General features: G+C 49.2%; 1 protein-coding gene across 2 annotated transcripts; it reads right to left on the bottom strand.

The window, feature by feature from the left end:
• Positions 1-216: 216 nt before the first annotated feature.
• On the bottom strand, positions 217-19842 carry LOC138818743 (zinc finger protein ubi-d4). 2 transcript variants are annotated; one of them, XM_070009823.1, is made up of 12 exons: positions 19753-19842; positions 12947-13107; positions 12459-12566; positions 11281-11444; positions 9432-9524; positions 9184-9262; positions 8635-8676; positions 7369-7506; positions 7103-7231; positions 6847-6959; positions 5666-5747; positions 217-1529 (listed from the first exon to the last, which is right to left on the bottom strand). In XM_070009823.1, the coding sequence occupies exons 1-12, from the start codon at positions 19782-19784 to the stop codon at positions 1453-1455; spliced, it is 1218 nt and encodes a 405-aa protein (XP_069865924.1). In that variant the 5' UTR covers positions 19785-19842; the 3' UTR covers positions 217-1452. The 2 variants fall into 2 exon arrangements, with proteins under 2 accessions (XP_069865924.1, XP_069865925.1); XM_070009824.1 differs by lacking the exon at positions 8635-8676.
• Positions 19843-22153: the final 2311 nt, after the last annotated feature.

The following is a 22153-nucleotide window of genomic DNA, read 5'->3' as shown; positions in this document are numbered from 1 at the left end:
CATACATGCAAGGCAAGCACTCTACCACGGAGCTACCTTCCCAGCCCTCTAAGTAATTTCTTGGAGATAAGTTTCATGGACTTTCCTGCCTAGGCTGGCTACAAATGGCGATCTCAGCCTTCTGAGTAGGTAGGATTACAGTGGTGAAACAGACACCCAGCTGAAACAGCCCTCTTAACTAGTTGAGTTGGGAGATAAAACCATTCAGCAGAGGGCTGTGTGTAAAAATGTTTATTTTTTTAAACTAATGTTTAGATGTTTAGAATACAGGAACTAAAGGGGGAGGGGGGGGAGACACCTCAACTCCAAAGTGACGGTGAGTTAGGGCCTGCCCGCAATGAAGGAAGAAGGCCAGTCCAGAGTGTCCTGGCATGGCTGTCCCTCCTACTTAATGTCAGTGCCACTAAGCAGAAAACCAAGGAATCAGGGTGTGAAGACCTTATCAGCTGCTAGTGAGCGTGCAAGGGAAGGGAACATCTATGCGGCACCCCTGTGACCTGGGAACTATCATACACAGGCAGGAGGCGGAGGCTCCCAATCTAGTTAAGGGCAAGAGGCTGAATGCCCAGGTCCAGGAAGGAAAAAAAAAAAAAAGAAAAAAAAAGAGGGGATTTTGGAGGTAGGCTTTTTATCGAGTTAAAAAACAGGCACATTATCCAACATCTCCTTGTGGCCCCCAAGCTGCTGGCCTGGTACCCTGGCACATCCCCTTTCCCCACAAAACCAAAGAGAACAAGGAAGGAGGCAGAAGATGGGGAAAAGGTAGGGAAGGCTTGGGTCACCAGAGACCACCCGTGAGTGAGCCAGCCAAGCACAGGAAAGACAGGGGTAGCTGCTAGTTCCCTGTGTGGGGTGCAGTGGGACAGGGTAGAGCCAGCCGAGTGACCAAGAACATCCTGGCTTAGGCAAGGGGCCCTGTTAGCAGAACAGAGGATCATAGGAGTGGGGGGGGGGGGGGGCGCTGAAGAGGCAAGGTACAGCAGCACAAGGGGCATGGAAAGCTCCTGTGAGGGCAGCCTCAGCTTGTTTACTCCCAGCTGCTCCCAGCAGAGGACTGGCCAGGCTAGCATCGTGGGGAAGGAACCCTGGAGACCAGAGCAGGGAGTCAGTCAGGGCCAAAAGAATTGAGCTACTCTCTATTTGAAACATCGTTTGAACCCTGTGATCACCAGGGCCTGAGCCCAAGGCAAGCAGAGTGAATGCACTTCATGGAGAACACAGAGAAGCGGGGCCCATAAATCTGCCCTGGGTAGCATGCTGCTCCTTTCTCCCTGAGGGCCTGGGGCCAGAGGTGGTCAGCGCTGCCACCTCCACTTGCTGTTGCCAAAGGCAGGTTGGCATGACCACCTGAGGCTCTGGACTTGTGAAAGAGGGGAGGAAGGGAAGGGGGTTATGAAAACCAAGGTGGAGGAGAAAAACATCTTCAGATATGTGGGGGAGCTGGGTGGCACATCAGGAGGAGTTCTGGTTCTGGTAGATGGAAGCTTTCTCCTTCAACAGGTCCAGACACAGGTGGCAGCTCCAGCTTCCTGCAGAGAAACAGAAGGGTCAGGTCCGGGTCAGCCCCCCCACAATCCTGCTGTCCTTCCATTCCCCACCCCTCTTCCCTAAGCAGACAGGAGAAATTCTGCAGTAGCAGTGAAAGGAACCCATCAATCTTCAAATACTGTGAAAATCATTCCCCATGAAGGTGAAGGCAACATTCAGAACCCAGATGTCTAGGCCCCCTCGGCCTCATAACAGCAGCCAGGAAGTAGAAGGGCCTGGGCAGACGCCAGCTTTTAAAGTGGCCTAGCTTTAGACTTGCGATTACAACACAATAGGCTTGGTTCTTCTGGCCTCAAAGTTAGAAAAAAGATCCTTTTTTTTTTTTGTCGGTCATGGGGCTTGAACTCAGCCTGGGCGGTCCCTGAGCTCTTCAAGCTTAAGGCTAGGGCTCTACCACTTGAAGCACCCTTCGGGTTTTCTGTTGGTTTATTGGAAATAAGAGTTTCATGGGGGCTGAGAAGGTGGCTCAGTGGAGTGCTTGCCTTGCAAGCCTGGGTTCAATTCCTCAATTCCACATAAGCAGAAAAAGCCAGAAGCAGCGCTGTGGCTCAAGTGGTAGAGTGCTAGCCTTGAGCCTTGAGCTGAGGGACAACACCCAAGCCCATAGTTCAGGCCCCCTGACTGGCAAAAAAAAAAAAAAAAAGTTTCATGGACTTTCCTGCCAGAGCTAGCTTTGAACTGTGATCCTCAGATCTCAGCCTCCTGAGTAGCTGGGATTACAGGTGTGAGCTACCAGCACCAGGCAGAAACCAATTCTTATTTAAATTTAAGCCAGAGCTTTCTGCAAGCTGAGATGGCCTGCCAACATCTGTGTCTGAGCAGAGGCTAAAGACACAGAGGGATGATCCAATCTACTATGACCCAAGTCTAACTTCAAAGTGGAACAGGAAATAACTTCTCTGCAAGAAAAATAACTGGCTTATACCTTGCTATTATCTCTTACTATGATTGGATTCCTACCTCCCCCAAATTAGTTCTCAATGTTTTGATGTAAACAATTATGCATACATTATGTATTTTTTTTCTCATTTTTTGCGGGTTCTGAGGCTTGAACTCTGGGCCTGGACTCTGTCCCTGGGCTTTTTTTGCTCTAGACCTCGAGCACTTAAGCCGCAGCCCCACTGCTAGCTATTTCAGAGTAGTTTATTGGAGATAATGCATCTCATGGACTTTCCTGCACCAGTTGGCTTTGAACCATGATCCTCAGATCTCAGCCTCCTGAGTAGCTAGGGTTACAAGCTTGAATCATGGGTACCTGGATACATATGTCGTTTTGAGCGTATTTCTGGAAAGAACCTCATAGGTCTTCAAAGACATATGACTTAAAAATTCAAGAGGAAGGGATGGGAAGGTGGCTCAGTGGTAGAGTGCTTGCTTTGCATGCATGAGGCTTTGGGTTCAATTCCTCAGCACCACATGAGCAGAAAAAGCTGGAAGTGGCGCTTTGGCTCAAGTGGTAGGGTGCTAGCCTTGAGCTGAAGAGCTGAGGGACAGTGCTCAGGCCCCGAGTTCAGGCCCCATGACCGCCAAAAAAAGACCAGAAAAACAAAAAAATCCAAGAGGAAGGTCCTTTCTAAGGTTAATGAGTAGAGACTGTCAAGCTTTTCTATAAAGTATTACCTATTTTAAGTGAGCCACAAGGGACAGTTTTACTTAAGATCTTTTTAAAACTCTCGGTTAAAAAAAAAAAGAAAAAGACTCTTTATCTTTTAAGTTATGTTAACTGGCTGTGGCTGGATGTGTTACCAACCATGACCTGAAACCTGAGGGTATGCTGACTTCTAGGGGCAGGACCCAGCTCCTGATACTCCAGCTGGAGCACTACTTACACCTGTGGCCTTCTGCAACCTCAGTGTCCCATGAATATCCATGGGAAAGCCCGTCTGCAGTGAGTATTGATTCTGCCTACACTAAGCTGGTATTTGATGGAAGTAAAAAAAATCCAGGTGCCTCAGTGGCTCCTGTGATCCTAACTACTCAGGAGCTGAGATCTGAGGATCATGTTTGGAAGCCAGCCTGGGCAAAAAAGTTCATGAGATGTGTTCTACCACTTGAGCCACAGCGTCACTTCCGGCTTTTTTTTTTTCTGCTTATGTGGTGCTGAAGAATTGAACCCAGGGCCTCATGCATGTAAGGCAAGCATTCTAACACTGAGCCACCTTCCCAGCCCCATAAGACTTATTTCCACTAAACTACCAAAAAATCCAGAAATGGAGCTGTGCCTTGAGCAAAAAAGGTAAAAGACAGTGCCCAGGTCCTAAGTTCAGGACCTAGTAATGGCACCAAAAACAACCAAAAACCCAAACCAAGACACTATTTTCTTCAAAGCTCTTGAGCTGAAGAGCGCAGGGACAGTGCCCAGGCCCAGAGTTCAAGCCCCAAGACCGACAAAAAAAAAATGCTGGAAGTGGAGTTGCTTAAGTGGTAGAGCACCAGCCTTGAGTAAGACAAACTCAGGGACAGCCCCCAAGCCGAGTGTGTATGCATGCACGTGCACACACGCACACACAGCTGATTTACAGATTCGACATGGCAGCAGAAGTGTGACCCCCGCAGGTGTTAAAGGACTCTTGGACTTTTCTTAATGGCTACATGGCCTCATTCTCTACTGAATGCCAGCAGTCTGACCTACATTAAAAGTCAACTACCAACACATGGTGAACTTCTCTTGCCTGGAATACTGGCTCAGCAAGTGGGTAGTTGTTCCCTCCTAGATAAGCTCCAAATTCCCATATGAGAAGGCCTAACTAAGCTCAGAAATCCAGCCAGAGGTGACTGGGGAGATGCAGCCAGTCCTTGGTGCCACCCCTGGTTTGAGTGAAAAATCATTATTAAAGTAAACTACTGGGCTGGGAAGGTGGCTCAGTGGTAGAGCGTTTGCCTTGCATGCATGAGGCCCTGAGTTCGATTCCTCAGCACCACATAAGCAGAAAAAAAAAAAAGGCCAGTAGTGGTGCTATGGCTCAAGTGGTAGTGCGCTAGCCTTGAGCTGAAGAGCTGAGGGACAGCGCCCAGGCCCAGAGTTTAGGCCCCACAACCGGACCCCAAAAAACAAAAACAAAAACAAAATAAACTACTGCAGGGGGGCTGGGAAGTTGGTTCAGTGGTAGAGTGTTGCCTCACATACATGAGACCCTGGGTTCAATTCCTCAGCACCACATAAGCAGAAAAAAGCTGGAAGTGGCACTGAGGCTTAAGTGGTAAAGTGCTAGCCTTGAGCTGAAGGACAGCGCCCAGGCCTAGAGTTTAGCTCCCAAGACTGACCAAAATAAATAAATAAATAAATAAACTACTGCAGATGCAGAAACATCTGTCCAGAAACAACTTTCTTCCATACTGGAAAGGGGAAGGCAGAAGAAACAATACTCAAATCTATCAAGTTAGGAAAGCTGAAAGAGCAATGTTGTATCAGGCAAAGTGACAATTCAATTTTCTTTTCTTTTCTTTTTTGTCGGTTGTGGGGCTTGAACTCTGGGCCTGGCGCTATCCCTCAGCTCTTCAGCTCAAGGCAAGTGCTCTACTGCTTGAGCCACAGCACCACTTCCAGTTTTCTAGTGGTTTATTGGAGATAAGAGTTTCACTAGGGGCTGGGAAAGTGGCTCAGTGGTAGAGCGCTTGCCTTGCATGCATGAGGCCCTGGGTTCGATTCCTCAGCACCACATAAGCAAAAAGAAAAAAAGAAAAAAAAAAAACTATAAAAAGAGTCTCACGGACTTTCCTGCCTGGGTTGGCTTTGAACTGTGATCCTCAGATCTCAGCCTCCTGAGTAGCTAGGATTACAGGCATGAGCCACTGGCGCCCGGCGACAATTCAATTTTCATACTAACTGGAGGGAAACAGCTCTCTCCTTCTGAGTGACTTTCTTCTGCTCAACATCTGTTCACTCCTGGAGTATTAATTTGTTACTGAAGACAATGTGCAAACATTAAGCCCTTCAGGTTGAAATATTAGAAAAGTATCCCGAACTGAGGCAAGGCAAGGTGCTTTACTCTACTTTGGAAGAGTAAATGGCAACTCAGAATTTACTAGGTAGGTGATTTTACTGACAAATTGATTGTTCTGAGTAACTGATTATAATCCTGAGTAATGGATGAATTGATTGTTCTCAGCCACGTACCTTCAGGAGGCTCAGACATGGACGGGGTAAGACAGTACATGTGGTAGCCACGGTCGCAGTCATCACAGAAGAGCAGCTGGTCCTAGAGAAGCACAAAGGAAGAAGAGGGGACCAATGATTTAGGAGCCTCGGGCTACCTACAGGGGGAAGGCTTCCCAGAATATTGCTGCCAAAAAGAACAGCTAACAGGGAAGATGATACTGGACTCTACTCAGACCAAGTCACTATCATCCCCCATTTGAGTCCTATCAGAGCTCCTAAGTAATTACATGGCCTCCTCTTTGCCAACAATCTCTTTTCTATAAACCAGCCAAAGTTACCTTTAAAAAAAAAAACTTGATAGTCCAGGATCACACCTGTAATTCTAGCTAGTCAGAAGGCTGAGATGAGGATCACATCTTGAAGCCAGCTGAGACTCTTATCTCCAATGAATCACCAAAAAATACAGAAGTAGAGCTGCAGCTCAAGTGATAGATCAGTCCCTCATTATAAGCCTCCAGCAGCATCCCACTATATTTAGAACTTGAGGCCCAGGCATTGGGGGTGTAAGCTCAGTGGCAGAGCACACACTTAGCCTTTCCAAGTCTCTGGGGTCAACCCTGAGGCACCTAGCTCTCTGATCCATCTCCCCCAGCTCTATTCCTACACAGAGGACAGGCTTCAGTCTGCCACACTGGCCTTCTTAGTACATGGAACTCATCCACCTTATGGAGTCTGCACCAGCCAGCCTGGAAGCCGTGCACGGCACAGCTGCTCCTTTCTTTCTTGCTCTCCCTCCAGAACTTCTGGGATGTCTCAGTATTTTGCAAATTTCAGCATCAACCTTCCCTCTGCTAAAAGAGTCCGTCTGACTATTACTCTAAAAGAGTATCCAATCATTTGTACATCACTGGTCTTATTGCTCCAAGGCACACAGTAAGTTCTCCCTTCCTTGCTTACTGCTGTTATCCACAGAATGCAGGGACTTTGTCTCGTTTGGTCTCATTAGAACCTAAAACTGGGTGTGACCTAAAGTTGGTGCTCAAGAAACTGGAGTTCCCAGGGGAATGGTGTGGAGGGGGGCAAGGGAGGAGCTTGGGCGGGGTGTGGGGGAGCCAGCTGGGGCGATGGTGGGGTGGGGGGATGAGGGAGGAGCTTGGGCGAGGTGTGGGGGAGCCAGCTGGGGCGAGCAGGACACCCACGTCGTTCTCTGAGGTGCCACAGAGGTTGCAGCACTTGCACTCAATGCACTGCCAACGGTAGGTTTTCACAGCCGCCATCATCACAGGGGTGAACTGGAGGCAGGAAGGATGCCCTGTTGGAAGCAAGAGAAACGAGGTTGTAAGTTGAAGCAGAGGTGTTGTGCATGTCCAAGATGAGCTGTCTAGGATGGTGCTGAAGTGAGTGAGCCACAAGTCCCTCGGGACCAGACGCTGGGGCAGTCCTCTCTGGGGGTACCTGAGCGGCCACAGTCAGAACAGGACACCAGCTCTTCGGGCTGTCCTGTCTTCTTGTTGATCTTTGAGTCCCCCAGGCAGAAGTCGCAGTAGTTATTGGGCAAGGCCAATCCATCAGGACCCTTCTTGGCTATAGGGAAGAAAGAGAGCTTTGATGATGCTCCTGAGGGTGGGCCGTGCCTGGGTCGTTAACATTCCTGCAAGGAAGGGCTTTTACTACGAGACCAGCTCCTTGCCTGCTTGCCCACTCCCAACACCTCAGCTTACATTTCTGCTCCTCAGACCTCTGGGAAACGGGGGTGGGTGGCTGGGAGTCTTCCTTGTCCTCGCCCTCTTCCTCAGCCAGGTGGGAGTGGGCATAGTGGTAACTGAGGCCAGGTCGGTTCTTATAGCGTTTTCCACAAACTGGATGGAGAAGATTGCAGAGAGAGGTGTCAAGCTATAAGGAAGCTACGTCCCCACCCCTCCAAGCTGTGAGGCCCCGCCCGAAGCCCCCCATTCCTCCAGCAGCCTTGTTCTGGGGAGAATCCTAGTGATGATCCCTTCCCTTCTCTTTAGCCAGGAGCACCCCACAGCACTATGCTTTTCTGAACTGAGCGTCTAGTGGGGCTCAGCCTTCGTTGCATTACCACTTGCCCTGGAAATGGTAAGAGTCTGAGGAACTCCAGTCAGGAAAAGTCTATGGTTTTCACTACGGCAGGAAGGGTAAAAGTAAAAAAGAGACCTCAAAGTCAGTGAATGCGGGAGGTTCATGTGGCCCTGCACACAACACAAAGCCCGGCCCTGCTGGGTGGACAAAGGGCTCAGGCTGGCTTTCTTGGTGACCACCTACCAAATGAGCAGAGAGCAGTTGGCTCCCAAAGGAGCCACAACTGTGCCTGCCCAGCAAGAAAAGCTGATTCCAGCAAGGCAGTCTGTAATCTTTTTTTTTTTTTTGGCCAGTCCTTGGCCTTGAACTCAGGGCCTGGGCACTGACCCTAAGCTTCTTTTGCTCAAGGCTAGCACTCTTACCACTTGAGCCACAGTGCCACTTCCGGCGTTTTCTGTTTATGTGGTACTAAGGAATTGAACTCAGAGCTTCATGCATGCTAGGCAAGCACTCTACCACTAAGCCACACTCCCAGCCCCAGTCTGTATGTAATCTTGAGTGGTGACAATAAGGGCAAGGGGCCAAAAGGAAGGAATGAGGAGGCTGGGAGGAGGTGGAAGGATGGTGGGGACATTAGCTGACCACCAAGTGCCTGTGCATGGGACGGGAGCAATGGATCTGTTCATAGTGAGTTCCTCATAATGCTTTTGGAGCTACCCCATGCATGAGGCTGAGTGGCCTAGGAGTAAGCGTGAGGGAGAGAAGCAGTGAAGGCGGCTGCTGGGACTCTGGGGCGTGGAACACACCACTGTTCAGCAAGTTCTGCCCCCATGCCATTCCAGAGACTTCAAGACTAGCATCACAGGAGATGAGGAAGGCGGAGGAACAAGGGAAGAGGGAAAAGGGATAGGAAAACCAAAAGTCTGAAAAGTTGAGAGAGCTACCTCTCTGGGGCGCTTTCGAGGTATGCTTTTGTTTGAAACTATCTGAAAGACAGAAAGAAAAGTCATGAGAAGGAGGCCTTGACACACTGGAGACAAGGGCAGCGGCAACAGGAAAGCGGAGCAAGCAAGCGACAGAGAACCCCAGCAGCGGACGGAGCTCCGAGGTGGAGGCACGGAAGGAGGGTGAGCCAAAGCAAAGGGAAAGAGAACAGACACTGAAAACCTCAGGGCCGACCCCCTGTGCCCCCGCTCATTGGGCCAGCAGACCTGGACACTGCCCAAGGAGAGGCCAACCCTGCCTGCTAAGAAACCTCCCACTCCCCCACCCCAGGGGTCAGAGGAATCTCTCCCAGAGCATGCAGGTCCCACCGGTCATGGAGCAGAAGCCTGGGCCTCCCAGGGTTCTTGGAGGGAACTAGTCAGCAGGCAGATCAAGATCACAGGCTTGTTTCAGCACTCAGGGCAAGAACACAACCCTCCCTCCTCTCACATCCAGAGCAGGAGCTGGGTCCAAGGCAAAGACTACCCACCCACTAGCGAGGCACTCACTGTCACAGGCATACGGCTTGTCCCGGTCCTCTAGGATGGAAGCATCCAGCTTCTTCCGGGCACTGCCCACACCCTTACCCTGCCGAGAAGAGTACAAAGATGCCTTCACTAAAGTGCAGGACCCCAGGAGTGACCCTCTCCTGAGCAGCAGCTAATCTCATTTGACAGGAAGAAAGGGAACCAGAGGAAATCATGAGCCTCCCTGGACCACCCTGCCATGCACTGCCAGCAACATGCTGGCCCTTCACCTTGGACTTCCCCTTGCCCCGGCGCTTGGGAGTATCCTCTTCATAGTCCTCATCGTCAAGGTCATCCAGGAAGTCATCGGGCTCAAGAATCCGCTGAGTGGACAGACAGATCAGAATGAATAGAAATCATGACAGAATTGGCCAAGGCCACCCAGAACCTCCTCTCCTCTGGGACCTGGTCCCACCCTCATTCCTCACCCTACAATCAAAGTCCTGTTCCCTTCAATGCTTCTGTTCCTCTGTGCCTCTTTGTGCTGTTCCCTTGGCCTAGAATACCTCCCCCGCCCCTGATCTATTAAGTGGTCTAGTCAAATGCTCTGCTCCACCCTGTTGGACTGGCCTCTCTGAAAAATTATAGTCAGTAGTCCCTTTCTAACATGTCCTAGTTAAATGACAGACTTGGTGCTTATTGTGTGACCTTATGGGAAGTTTTTTTTTTCTGGTCACGGGGCTTGAACTCTTGGCCTGGGTGCTGTTCCTCAGCTCTTCAGCTCAAGGCTAGTAGTACTTTACCACTTGAGCCACAGCCCCATTTCTGGTTTTCTGGTAGCTAACTGGAGATAAGAGGCTCACGGACTTTCCTTGCCCAGGCTGGCTTTGAACCTTGATCCTCAGATCTCAGCCTCCTGAGTAGCTAGGATTACAGGAGTGAGCCACGGACGTCTGGCCCTTCTGGGAAGTTTTGTTTTTTGTTTTTTGTTTTTTCCTGGCCGGTCATGGGGCCTGAACTCTGGGTCTGGGCACTGTCCCTCAGCTCTTCAGCTCAAGGCTAGCGCTCTACCACTGGAGCCACAGCACCACTTCCGGCTTTTTCTGTTTATGTGGTGCTGAGGAATCGAACCCAGGGCCTCATGCTTGCAAGGCCTGCACTCTTACCGCTGAGCCACCGTCCCAGCCCCCTTCTGAGAAGTTTTAAAATGGCTCTGCTCCAGTCTTCCTGTGAAATGGGGACCATGAAGCCTACCCCATAAGACCCTGTATAAGCTAACAGAGGTAATGCATGGAAAAGAACTTAGCATGGTGCCTGGAATATCTTTTTTTTAATTTTTTTGATCAGTCGTAGGGTTTGAACTCAGGGCCTGGGCACTGTCCTTGAGTTTTTTCCACTCAAAGCTTGAGTCACAGTACCACTTGTGGTTTTCTGGTGGTTAACTGAGATTAGAGTCTCATAGACTTTCCTGCCTGGCTAGCTTTGAACCATGACCCTCAGCTCTCAGCCTCCTGAGTAACTAGGATTACAGGTGTAAGCCACCAGCACCTGGCTGATTTTCTTAGTTTTAAACGTAGTGTTGGTTTCCCAGTTGGCAGAGATGAGGCTGTTTTACTTGTGGATCTCCAGGGACTAAAAAACTTTTTTTTTTTTTTTCTTTTGTCAGTTGTGGGGCCTGAACTCTGGGCTTGGGCACTGTCCCTCAGCTCTTTAGCTCAAGGCTAGCACTCTTCCACTTGAGCCACAGAGCCACTTCTGGCTCTTTTTGCTTATGTGGTGCTGAGGAATCGAACCCAGGGCCTCATGCATACAAGGCAAGCACTCTACCACTGAGCCACCTCCCCAGCCCACTAAAAAACTTTATAACAAAAACTTTTGTGAAAAACAGGATGAATGAATGAGAGCCTATCCTTAGAAGGAAAGCAGCAGGACAGGGTAGGTGACAGGAGAGAAGTTTATCAGCTATAGAGGAAACCTCAGCTTCTGCTTCTGTTTTTGGTGGTCCTAAGGATTGGATTCAAGGCCTCAGTCATGCCAGACATTCCATCACTGATCTACTTCAGACTTGCTAAGGGGTGGCCCCTCCTGAAGAGCCTGGTCTCCTGCAAAGCTCCTTCAGCCATGGGGATAGTCTTATACCTTCCGTGCTCGACTATTGGTCACAGGAAACTCTCCCAGGCTGTCATCATCAACTCGGGGATCCGGGGCACCTCGCTTCTCCAGGGGGTCGGTGCGCAACAGAGCCTCTAAACTGCTGCCATCCTGAGAGATGAGCCCCTCCTTCTTCAGGGTCTGGTCTGTGTCTGCAAGAGTCAGAACAAAACAAGGCTCAGAGGGGCTAAAGCTTTGAGTGGACATAGTGCAAGCGTCAACCAGTCAGCGAGGAGCTGATTACATTTATAATCTCAGCTGCTCAGGAGGCTGAGATCCAGAGGATCACAGTTTGAAGTGAGTCTGGGCGGAAAATTCTTGAGATTCCATCTTCAAAATATCCAGCAAAGGGGTTGGGAATGTGGTTTAGTGGCAGAGTGCTTGCCTAGCATGTATGAGGTCCTGGGTTCCATTCCTCAGTACCACATAAAACAAAAAATAAAAAAATTAAAAAAAAGACAGCAAAAAGCAGGGCTGGTATCATGGCCCCATTTTACAATGCCAGCAGAGTGAGCTAGCAAGCTGAGTGAGAACAAGCCCTGAATTCAAACTCCAATACCACTAAAAACAAATTTTTTAAAGGCAGTCAACCAGTGTGCTACTGTTTTCTGCTGTTGAGCTCTCCAGGAATCAAGACACCCTAGTTCACTTAACACTGGAACATAGCTCTTTACCTGTTGACTCTGATAAGCTGAATTCTCTAAGGTAAGAAAGAAATTATATATATATATATTTTTTTTGTTTTTTGTTTTTTCCTGTGCTCGTGTTGGGGCTTGAATTTAGAGCCTGGGTGCTGTCCCTAAGCCTGTGCTCAAGCCTAGTGCTCTACCACTTGAACCAGAGCTCTGCTTCCAGCTTTCTGGTGGCTAATTGGAGATGAGGATCTCAGACTTTTCTGCCTGGCCTGGCTTTGAACCACGATCCTCAGAGCTCAGCCTCCTCGGTGGTTAGGATTATAGGAATGAGACACTGGCACCCAGCCCTGATTCATTTTTTTTTTCTTTTTTTTTTTTTTATTTGTGATCATACTGTACAGAGGGGTTACCCTGATTCATTTTTGACTTTTGTTTTTACAGGAACTAGCACAGGGCCTGGCACTAGTGGATGGGAAACGGATCTGTTGCCATGCAGTGGGTACGCCCCTGCTCAAGCAGGGTGCCCCCTACCTGGTTTAATAGATGGGAAGGAAAGCCGGGGATCTTCAGGTGGGTGGGCTCGTCGCTTTTTTCGCCAGCGCCGGGCAGGGTAGGAATATAGCTGTCCAGAGGCCAATCCTGTGGGAGTCCCAATGAGCAGTTAAACCCTAACCCAATACTAGAAAATGATATTACACACTTTTGAGCTAAGTAGCTCCCCTGAGTTCTACAGCAAGGAAAGAATGCTGACAGTGTGAGCCTGAGGATTGGGTAGGATTCTGCATGTGGGGGAGGGAATGAGTATAAGCTTAGGCTATTGACACAGTCCTTCAGAAGCCCAATCATGGCCTCCACTGAGGGGGGGAAGACAAAAAAAAAAAGCCGAGGTGAAGGTATGAACCTGTCAGCTTCATCCTCCCCATGAGGGGTGGGGGGTGGGGAATGATGACGACCATATTCATCCACAGGTAGGAGCAGGGGAGGAAATTCTCCTTGTGTCCCTGAGACTGTGACCTCACCTGGACCACGGTGTCGCTTTTCCATCCAGATGTAACAGTTGCTCTGGGCTACTCCCGTCTGAGAGTCCAGGAAAGGCAAGCGCACGCTGCGCTCGGCACACAGGCGGGCGTTGTAATTGTGGCACTGCTCCATGGCATCTTTGTAGTATTGCTCCCCAAGGCTGCAGGGTAGATAAAAAGCAAGGATGCAAGGTGCCAAACTATCCTGCTCCCCTGTCAACTGCTTCTCCAAAGGGCCCAGGGGACTGGGAAATCAGATCTAAGGGTTACATTTGCCTCTACTTCTGCCTCATGGGACACAAAGCCCCTCCACTAAGCCAGCATGAGGAAAGGCACTTCACAAATAAATTACCGTGAAGAACACATAATTTCATCAGACAAGCTGATGGGAGGCAGCGTTAACAGTGTAGCATTTGCTTGTGTCAGGTCCTGAGCTCCAGCTGAAATGAATGTTCATTCCTTGTTTCTCATCCATCTAGCTCTGTACTAGTTAAGATGTTACTTTTCTTAGCCTCTCTTATAAACAGGGAAAAAGAGTTCATCAAAGTCTAGGGAGCTTATTAAAAGGTTTTTTAGCAAACTATAAAAGCTTATGGAAGGAAATGTTATTTAGGTGGTTAGAGGTATGTCTCCAATTGTAGAGTGCCAACCAGTGAATGAGTACAAGGTTCTGAGTTTAAACTCTGGTTGGGGGGGGGGGGGGAATATCCATTTAAAAAAAAATTGGGGACTGGGAAGGTGGCTCAGTGGTAGAGCGCTTGCCTTGCATGCCTGAGGCCCTGGGTTCAATTCCTCAGCACCACATAAGCAAAAAGAAAAAAGCCAGAAGTGGCGCTGTGGCTCAAGTGAGTGTTAGAGTGCTAGCCTTGAGCTGAAGAGGTGAGGGACAGCGCCCAGGCTCAGAGTTCAGGCCCCATGACTGGACCCAAAAATAAAAATAAAAATAAATTGGTAGAGTGCTAGCCTTGCAAAAAAGAGCTCAGGGTCAGCCCAGATCCTGAGCTCAAGCCCCAGACTGGCAAAACAACAACAACAACAAACAAAAAGCACACACACACAAAAAGCAAGCCAGGTACTAGTGGCTCACATCTGTAATCCTAGCCACTCAGGAGGCTGAGATCTGAGGATCACATTCAAAGCTAGTCAGTGGAAAGTCCACAAGACGTTTTTTTTTTTTTTTTTGGCCAGTTCTGGGGTTTGAATTCAGGGCCTGAGCACTGTTCCAGAGCTTCTTTTTCTTTTTTTTTGTCAGTTGTGGGGCTTGAACTCTGGGCCTGGGCACTGTCCCTGAGCTCTTCAGCTCAAGGTGAGCGCTCTACTACTTGAGCTACAGCGCCACTTCCTGTTTTCTAGTGGTTTATTGGAGATAGGAGTCTCACAGTCTTTCCTGCCCGGGCTGGCTTTGAACCGCGATCCTCAGATCTCAGCCTCCTGAGTAGCTAGGATTACAGGCGTGAGCCACCAGCGCCCGGCTCCCAGAGCTTCTTTTGCTCAAGGCTGGCGCTCTACCACTTGAGCTACAGCACCACTTCCAGCTTTTTCTGTTTATGTGGTACTGAGGAATTGAACCCAGGGCTTCATGCATGCTAGGCAAATACTTTACCATCAAGCCACGTTCCAGCCCCTCCATGAAAGTCTTATCTCCAATTAATCACCAGAAAACCAAAAATAGAGCTGTGCCTCAGAGTGGTAGAGAAATAGCCTTGAGTAAAAGAGCTCAGGGACAGTACCAAGCCCTGAGTTCAAGCCCTAGGATCAACAATAGCAACAAAAAAGGCTGCTTGCTGAGTGACAGTGGCGCACACCTATAATCCCAGCTCCTCAGAAGCTGAGAGCCAAAGGACTGTAGTGTGAAACCACCCGGAGCAGCAGAAAAGCCCAGGAGTCCATCTCTAAAATAATCAGCAAAAAGCTGGGCTGGAGGTATGACTCAAATATAAGAGCACCAACTAAGCAAGCAAGCTGAGAACACATAGACAGAGTTCAAATCCCAGTACTAAAAAAAAGAAGGAAAAAGAGGAAGCTCTTTGGTATTATGAAATAATTTCTAAGATAATTAGGGAAAGCAAAAAAAGCAGCGGACAGAAAGGAAGGGAGAGGGAGAGAGGGAGAGAGAGAGAGAGAGAGGGAGAGGGGAGAGGGGAGAGAGGGAGGAGAGGGGGAGAGGGGAAGGGGGGGGGGGCCAGGTGGGCAGTGTTGTGGTGTCATAAGATGCTAACATTGTTTAACCAAGAAGTGGTTAAAAGCACATTGGCCTTGAGGGAAAGAACCTTAGAATTCCTCAAGGCTTTTATAAAGCACCTTATTAACAAGAAACTAGTCAAAAGACTCAGTTTGTATAGTGGCCCACACCTTTAATCCCAGCACTGGGGAGGCCAGTCTGGGTCACATAATGAGACTCTATCTCAAAAAAATGGGGAGGTGGAGGTAGGAGGTTTGAATTCTGAGGCCTGACCAGGCCAAACAAACCAACCAACCACACTCAGGGACCCAATCTAAAAAAAAAAAAAAACAACTAAAAGCAAAAGGTCTGGGGATGTACGCTCAAGTAGTAAAGCATTGGCCCAGAAAATTTAACTCCAAATTCAACTCCCACCCTCTAATGACTCCATTTGAAATACAAAGTCAGGTTAAACACTTAGGAATTGTGTGTGTGCCTATAGTAGGGCTTGAACTTCAGGCCTCTAGCTTTTGCATGGCTTTTTTGCTCATGGCTGGCATTCTACCATTTGAGCCACATTTCATTTCTAACTTTTTGTTGTTGGCTGTGGGGCTTGAACTCTAGGTCTGGGCACTGTCCCTCAGCTCTTCAGCTCAAGGCTAGAGCTCTACCACTTGAGCCACGGCACCACTGCTGGTTTTCTGGTGATTAATTGGGGATAAGAGTCTCATGGACATTCTTGCCTAGGCTGGCTTTGAACCACGATCCTCAGATCTCAGCCTCCTGAGCAGCTAGGATTACAGACCTGGGCTACTGGCACCCAGCTCATTTCTAGCTTGAGTGTGGGCATGTACATGCGTGTGCAAATCCTGGAGCCTGGATGATGTCCCTGAACTTTTTTGCTCAAGGCTATTACTCTATTGCTCTATCACTGCTCTAGTTCTGTTTTCTTTTTTTGCCAGTTAACTGAAGAGTCTCAAACCTTTCTGCGCAGGATGGCTTAGAACTTCAATCCTCATATATCAGCCTTCTGAGTAGCTAGAATTACAGGCATAAGCCACTGGCACCTGGCTTTGTTTTTCTGTTTTGCCACTCCTGGGGCTTGAACTCATGTCCTCGGCACTGTCCCTGAGCTTCTTTTGCTCAAGCTGGCCCTCTTCCACTTGAGAAACAGCATCACTTCTAGCTTTTTCTGAGTACTCTATTGGAGATAAGAGACTCACAGCCTTCCTGCCTGGGCTAGCTTCAAACCACGATCCTCAGATCTCAGCCTTCTGAATAGCTAGGATTATAGGTGTGAGCCATCAGCACCCAGCTTGGCTCTATGTATTTTATTTGGTTTTTTTTGGGGGGGTCCGGTCGTGGGGCCTGAACTCTGGGCCTGGGCGCTGTCCCTCAGCTCTTCAGCTCAAGGCTAGTGCTCTACCACTTGAGCCACAGCACCACTTCCAGCTTTTTTCTTTTTGCTTATGTGGTGCTGAGGAATCGAACCCAGGGCCTCAAGCATGCAAGGCAAGCGCTCTACCACTGAGCCACCTTCCCAGCCCCAAGCTCTATGTATTTTAAAAAGCTAAAAAACTGCAACGACCAAAAGTCAAAACATGTACAAAGAGCCAACCTGTCCTTGTTCTTCAAAGTTTGACAAGCACTTGGGTAATAGAGGGTAGGACAACTCAAATTTATATGCAACCAATCTTACTGTTGTTCTGAAGATTGAGCCCAGGACTTCTCACATGCTAGGCATATACTTAACCACTGAGCCACACTCCAGCTCAAAATTTAATCAGCCTTAAAATGGACACACTGAAAGCAGCAGTGATTTAGTTCCCATAGTCTCCTCATAACCCATAAACATGTCTGGGATACACCAGACTGGATTTGGGAATAAAAAGACTGATTTGGCTGCATAGTCACCCCATAAACATGGACCTTTAATCAACCTCTGTTCCTTTTCAATAGATTAGGGAGGCTAGAGGCTAGAGGAGATGAGCTCTAACATGCCAGGATGAGAGAGACAGAGAACACAAGAGAACGAGAACGAGACAGGAGAACAAGTACACGTGCCCAGGCTTGACAGTGGGTTTGAAAGTAGGCCTCTGTAGCTTATGCCCACAATATGAGCTACACCAACAAACTCTGCTGAAATGGGGGCTTTCACAGCACAGCCAGAATGGAACACTGCATAGCTTAGCTTTGTTCCCAGCACACACCATACACAAGAGTCGGCAACAGGAGTACAGCCTGGCTTGATTCAATGAGCTGTAATGACTGTAATTTGAGGTAGGCATGAATCTTGTGTTGGAGAGCAAAGAGCAGAAGAGATCAGGCTCACATTTGCTTGCCTTTAGGAGGCAGCCATGACCTTACCACACAGAGGAAAATTGGATAAACAAGTGCAGCAGCTCCTTTGTTTCTGCTGATGGGAATTGATACTGACACTGGGAGTCAAATGTGGGAGGGCCAGCCCAGGCCGGCTGAAGGCTACCAAGTAAGAGCAAGGCAGTTGTCAAAGACTTGCTGGATGGATGGGTGTCCTGTCAGAGCTCTTTTAGGTGAGATTTCAGAAGCCAGGATAAGGATTTTGTTGGTTAAGAGGACTAAGAACAAAAACTTAGAACTATAGAGAGAAGGATTTGATGAGAGAACAAGAAATCACTCTGGTGAAGTTAAGGCTCCTGTAGCAAGAAATTTCAAGTTAACCTACCCCCCCCCCCCATCTTGTCACCTAACTCAAAAACTTTTCCAAACTAGTCAGCATTTTATAGTAGTTTATTACCCTAGTAAGTCCCCTTAAAGACTGTTTCAATTCTGACATCACTTTTGGGAGAGGCAAAGAACTGACAAACAGGAAAATCCTTCTTCCAGTACAAGAAATGGCCAAGTCAGAAAAGAGATAGTAGTCCTTCTTGACCCTAATGCAGTACCTCAACTGTCAGAAGACTCAGGCATTAGACTCCAGAGAAACACAGGATAATGAATCTCTTTCCAGGCAAAAAGAGATCCAAGGGTAGAAAGTGTTTCAACAAAAAGCGCATTACATGTAACTCTCAAAACCTGGGCAACTCTGACACTGTTACTACAGTTAGATTTCCTGGATACAAGATTTCTTTTCTACACTGCCCCCCACCCCCCAACCATGAAACCTGTGTCAAATCTCCCCTTACAATAGGATAGGGAGTCAACAAAGAGAAAGGCAGGAAAACAAAAGGAGGAACATCTGAGTCAGGAAAGATAACTATAAAAATGGTAGATCAACAGCGTCATTTCTATATTGAGGAAAATGTCAGCTTGAAGAGCTGGGGAATCTGGAGTGGGCAGATCAGAGAGGAAGATAATAGAGTTGGGAGGAGGGGTAGTTGAAAGCAGCAGCAGGATACAGCAAATAGCAAGCAGAGGGAAAAAAAAAAAATAAAGCCACAAGAGAAGCAGGCACTTAGCTTAATGGAAGTGGGAAAGCATTCTTGAAGAAAAAGGCTCCAGGCAGGGGGAAGAAGCAACTTAACCTTAGAAAGAAGGAGAAGAAAGGCTCTTGGGAAAAATAGGGCTCAGTCCACAACAAAGGCACATTAGGCTGTGACAGTTCCTTAGAACGGTTCCCAAACCTTTCACTCGGCATCTCGTCAAAGTCTTGTTCGCTAGACACCAAGTTTTCCAACCTCTGCATTAAGTCCCACATAGCCATTAAAAGGAGCTCGCCCCCCTCGGCGGGGCATTAGCCAACCCCTTTCAAAACTCACTTGGCAAAGTGGAGGTGTGGCTCAAACGGTAGAGCACCCGCCTTGCGCGGAAAAAAACCAGCAAGAAGAGCGTGAGGCCCTGAGTTCAAACCCTAGTTACCAGCAACCAAAACCAACAAAAGCACACCAACACCTCGCACGGCTTCCGTGTCGAGGGAGGAGGCGAACTACATCAATCCCCACACATCCAAGTGTCCTTTGACTCACAGGAAGCAGCCAATAGGTCAGTCCACTTGTCCTCAACAACCGTTAACTTTAACTTTGCTCGAAATCTGACCAGCACAATGGGGTCCCCCCCCCCCGACCTCCCGAGGCCGCCTCCTGTAGGCTAGTAAGTCGTGTCTGGGACTACTTTGGGTCCGGCTTGGGATGGCGCAAAGACACCCCCCCCATCCCCAGAAGTTATTCCAAGTCTTCCCAAGGATACGCTTAGTCTTGGGGTATCTGCTACCCAAGCTCCCCCCATCTCCAAGCGTCGCGGGGAAGTTTTTCAGGGCTACCCCGCAGGGGCCGTCCGAGGGAGGCGCTCGGGGGCCGGCCGAGGGGGCGGCGCCCCGGGCACCTCCAGGGGGTCGCCGGGGCCCCGGCCCGCGCTCCTCGGGACCCCCGCGTCTCGGCAGAGGGCTGCGGATCGTGAGTCTCCCGCGGGTCGCAGGGCCCCGCACTCGCCGCTGAGCCCCGCAGGGAGGCCGCCCGTCCCGGGCCCCCGCGGGCCCCCCTCAGGGCCGCCACAAGTTTCCAAAGAAGCGCAACGTCTTCCCGGGAGTCTCCGGGGCTGCCCGGCCCTCGACGAGTCGCAACACCAACTTCTCGGCCGTCTCCGACTTATCTCTTCTCGCACCGTCCCCTAGTCCCGGGGCCCCCGAACAAGACCTTCCGGCGTGGGAGAGAAAGAAACGACCACTCACAGCTTCACTACATTCTCCACCACAGCCGCCATCTTCCCGGCTCCTCTCCCTCAGGCCGGGAGGCCCCGGAGCCCGCAGCGCGCAGGCGCAGAGGCTGGCCAGGGCACCCGCTTCCTCTTCCCTCTGCGCAGGCGCAGCTCGAGAGCGCGCGCGCGCGCGCGCACGAAGCGGAGCGCGGGAGAACGAGCTCGGTGCGCCGCCTCCAAGGAAAAGCGAGGGGAAGGTGGGGGAGCCCGTGTGCGCAGGCGCAACTGGGATAAACGCGCAACTGGAGGCGCAAGCGAGTCCCTCCTGCTCCCTACAGAGCAGAGGCACGAGGGCCTGTCCTGGTGCAGAAATGAGAAGGCCAAAGGTTGGTGGAAAGCCAGGAGACCTGGGGAGAGGTGTCCTGACTCACTTGCTTTTAGTTTTGTCCTCAAAGGTGAGGAGCTAGTGGGTAGCCCAAAGTAAGAGCAGTACCCACACAGGTGCCCATTTCTGAGGGAGGAAAGTGAACACTCAGAACTAGGCTGTTCCTTAGCCTGTCAGGATCTGACAAAAGGTACCTTACCTAGCCGGACACGCATGACTCACACCTGTGATCCTAGCTACTCAGGAGGTTGAGATCTGAGAATTAGCTGGGCAGGAAAGTCTCTGAAATTCTTATCCCCAATTAGCCACCAAAAAGAAGTAGGGCTGTGGCTCAAGTGGTACAGCTCTAGACTTGAGCACAAAAGCTCAGGGACAGGCCTAGAGTTCAAGTCCTAGGAACAGCACAAAAACAAATCATAGTACCACTAAGTCCAGCCCTTGAACTTCACTATATCCTCCTCTTCTTGGCTTCCTATCCGTAAGGGCATTCTGGCCACAATTTCTCCTGTGCAAATTTTCTTATCTCTTCTGTACCCTGCATTTTTCTTTCCATATGAAATCAAGCAAATCTGTGTGCAAATATGGTTTAATGTCCCCCTTAAAAAAATTAAAAATGTGCCGGGCGCTGGTGGCTCACGCCTGTAATCCTAGCTACTCAGGAGGCTGAGATCTGAGGATCACGGTTCAAAACCAGCTGGGGCAGGAGAGACCTTGAGACTCCTATCTCCAATAAACCACCAGAAAACCGGAAGTGGCGCTGTAGCTCAAGTGGTAGAGTGCTTGCCTTGAGCTGAAGAGCTGAGGGACAGCGCCCAGGCCCAGAGTTCAAGCCTCACAGCCGACAAAAAAAAAAAAAAAAAAATTAAAAATGTAAGCCACACTCCAGATACTCAGGCCTATAAACCTAGGTACTTAGGGAGCTGAGATCTGAAGGTCAAAGTTTAAAGTCAGGGAGGGTAGACAAATCAGTGTGACTCTTCTCCAGTTAACCATCAAAAAGCCAGAAGTAGGACTGGGAATGTTGCTCAGTGGTAGAGTGCTTGCCTTGCATGCATGAGGCCCTGGGTTCAATTCCTCAGCACCACATAAGCAGAAAAAGCTGGAAGTAGAGCAGTGGCTCAAATGGTAGAGCGCTAGCCTTGAGCTGAAGAGCTGAGGGGACAGTGCCCAGGCCCAGAGTTCAAGCCCCATGACCAACCAAAAAAAAAAAAAAAAAAGAAAGAAAAAGCAATGACAAACATAGCTAAATAATAGCTATTCAACACACTGAGCCAGCATAGCAACCAGGATCTAGTGTCTTATAAACAGGAGCCAAGAAGCAGGAGTGGAGGGGCACTCTTATAATCTAAAATAATGACTCTTGGGGGCTGGAAAGGTGGCTCAGTGGTAGAGCGCTTGCCTTGCATGCCTGAGGCCCTGGGTTCAATTCCTCAGCACCACATAAGCAAAAAGAAAAAAGCCGGGGGCTGGGATGTAGCTCAGTGGCAAAGCGCTTGCCTAGCAAGTGCAATGTCCTGGGTTCGATCCCCAGTACCAAAAAAGAAAAGACAAAAAAAAAATACAGTTAAAAAATAAAAGAAAAGAGGCTGGGAAGGTGGCTCTGTGGTAGAGCGCTTGCCTTGCATGCTTAAGGCCCTGGGTTCGATTCCTCAGCACCACATAAGAAAAAAGCCGGAAGTGGCGCTGTGGCTCAAGTGGTAGAGTGCTAGCCTTGAGCTGAAGAGCTGAGGGACAGCGCCCAGGCCCAGAGTTCAGGCCCTATGACCAGACCCAAAAATAAATAAATAAAATAAAATGAAAATACTGACTCTTGCAAAATGTGTTCTGTTTCTGCATCTCTGGGCTCTGGCTTTAGACTCCAAAGGAGAAATTCTTCCACCAGGGGGCACAAGAGAGGTTTCTATAAATCATGAGATGAGGTTTGGTTATGGTCCATTTTTTGCTCTACATGCATTTAGGGGCAGGGAGAATTATAAATGAAAGTTAGTGAATCCTCTGAGATGTTCCTACTTAATATTACATTCAGGTAGTTAGGCCAGAAAGACTACTG

The sequence above is a fragment of the Dipodomys merriami genome, unplaced genomic scaffold, assembly GCF_024711535.1.
Source record: "Dipodomys merriami isolate MVZ:Mamm:240054 unplaced genomic scaffold, mDipMer1.0.p SCAF_78, whole genome shotgun sequence".
NCBI classification, from domain to species: domain Eukaryota; kingdom Metazoa; phylum Chordata; class Mammalia; order Rodentia; family Heteromyidae; genus Dipodomys; species Dipodomys merriami.
Note: the sequence above shows the minus strand (reverse complement) of the source record. Positions and strands in the feature narration are given on the sequence as shown.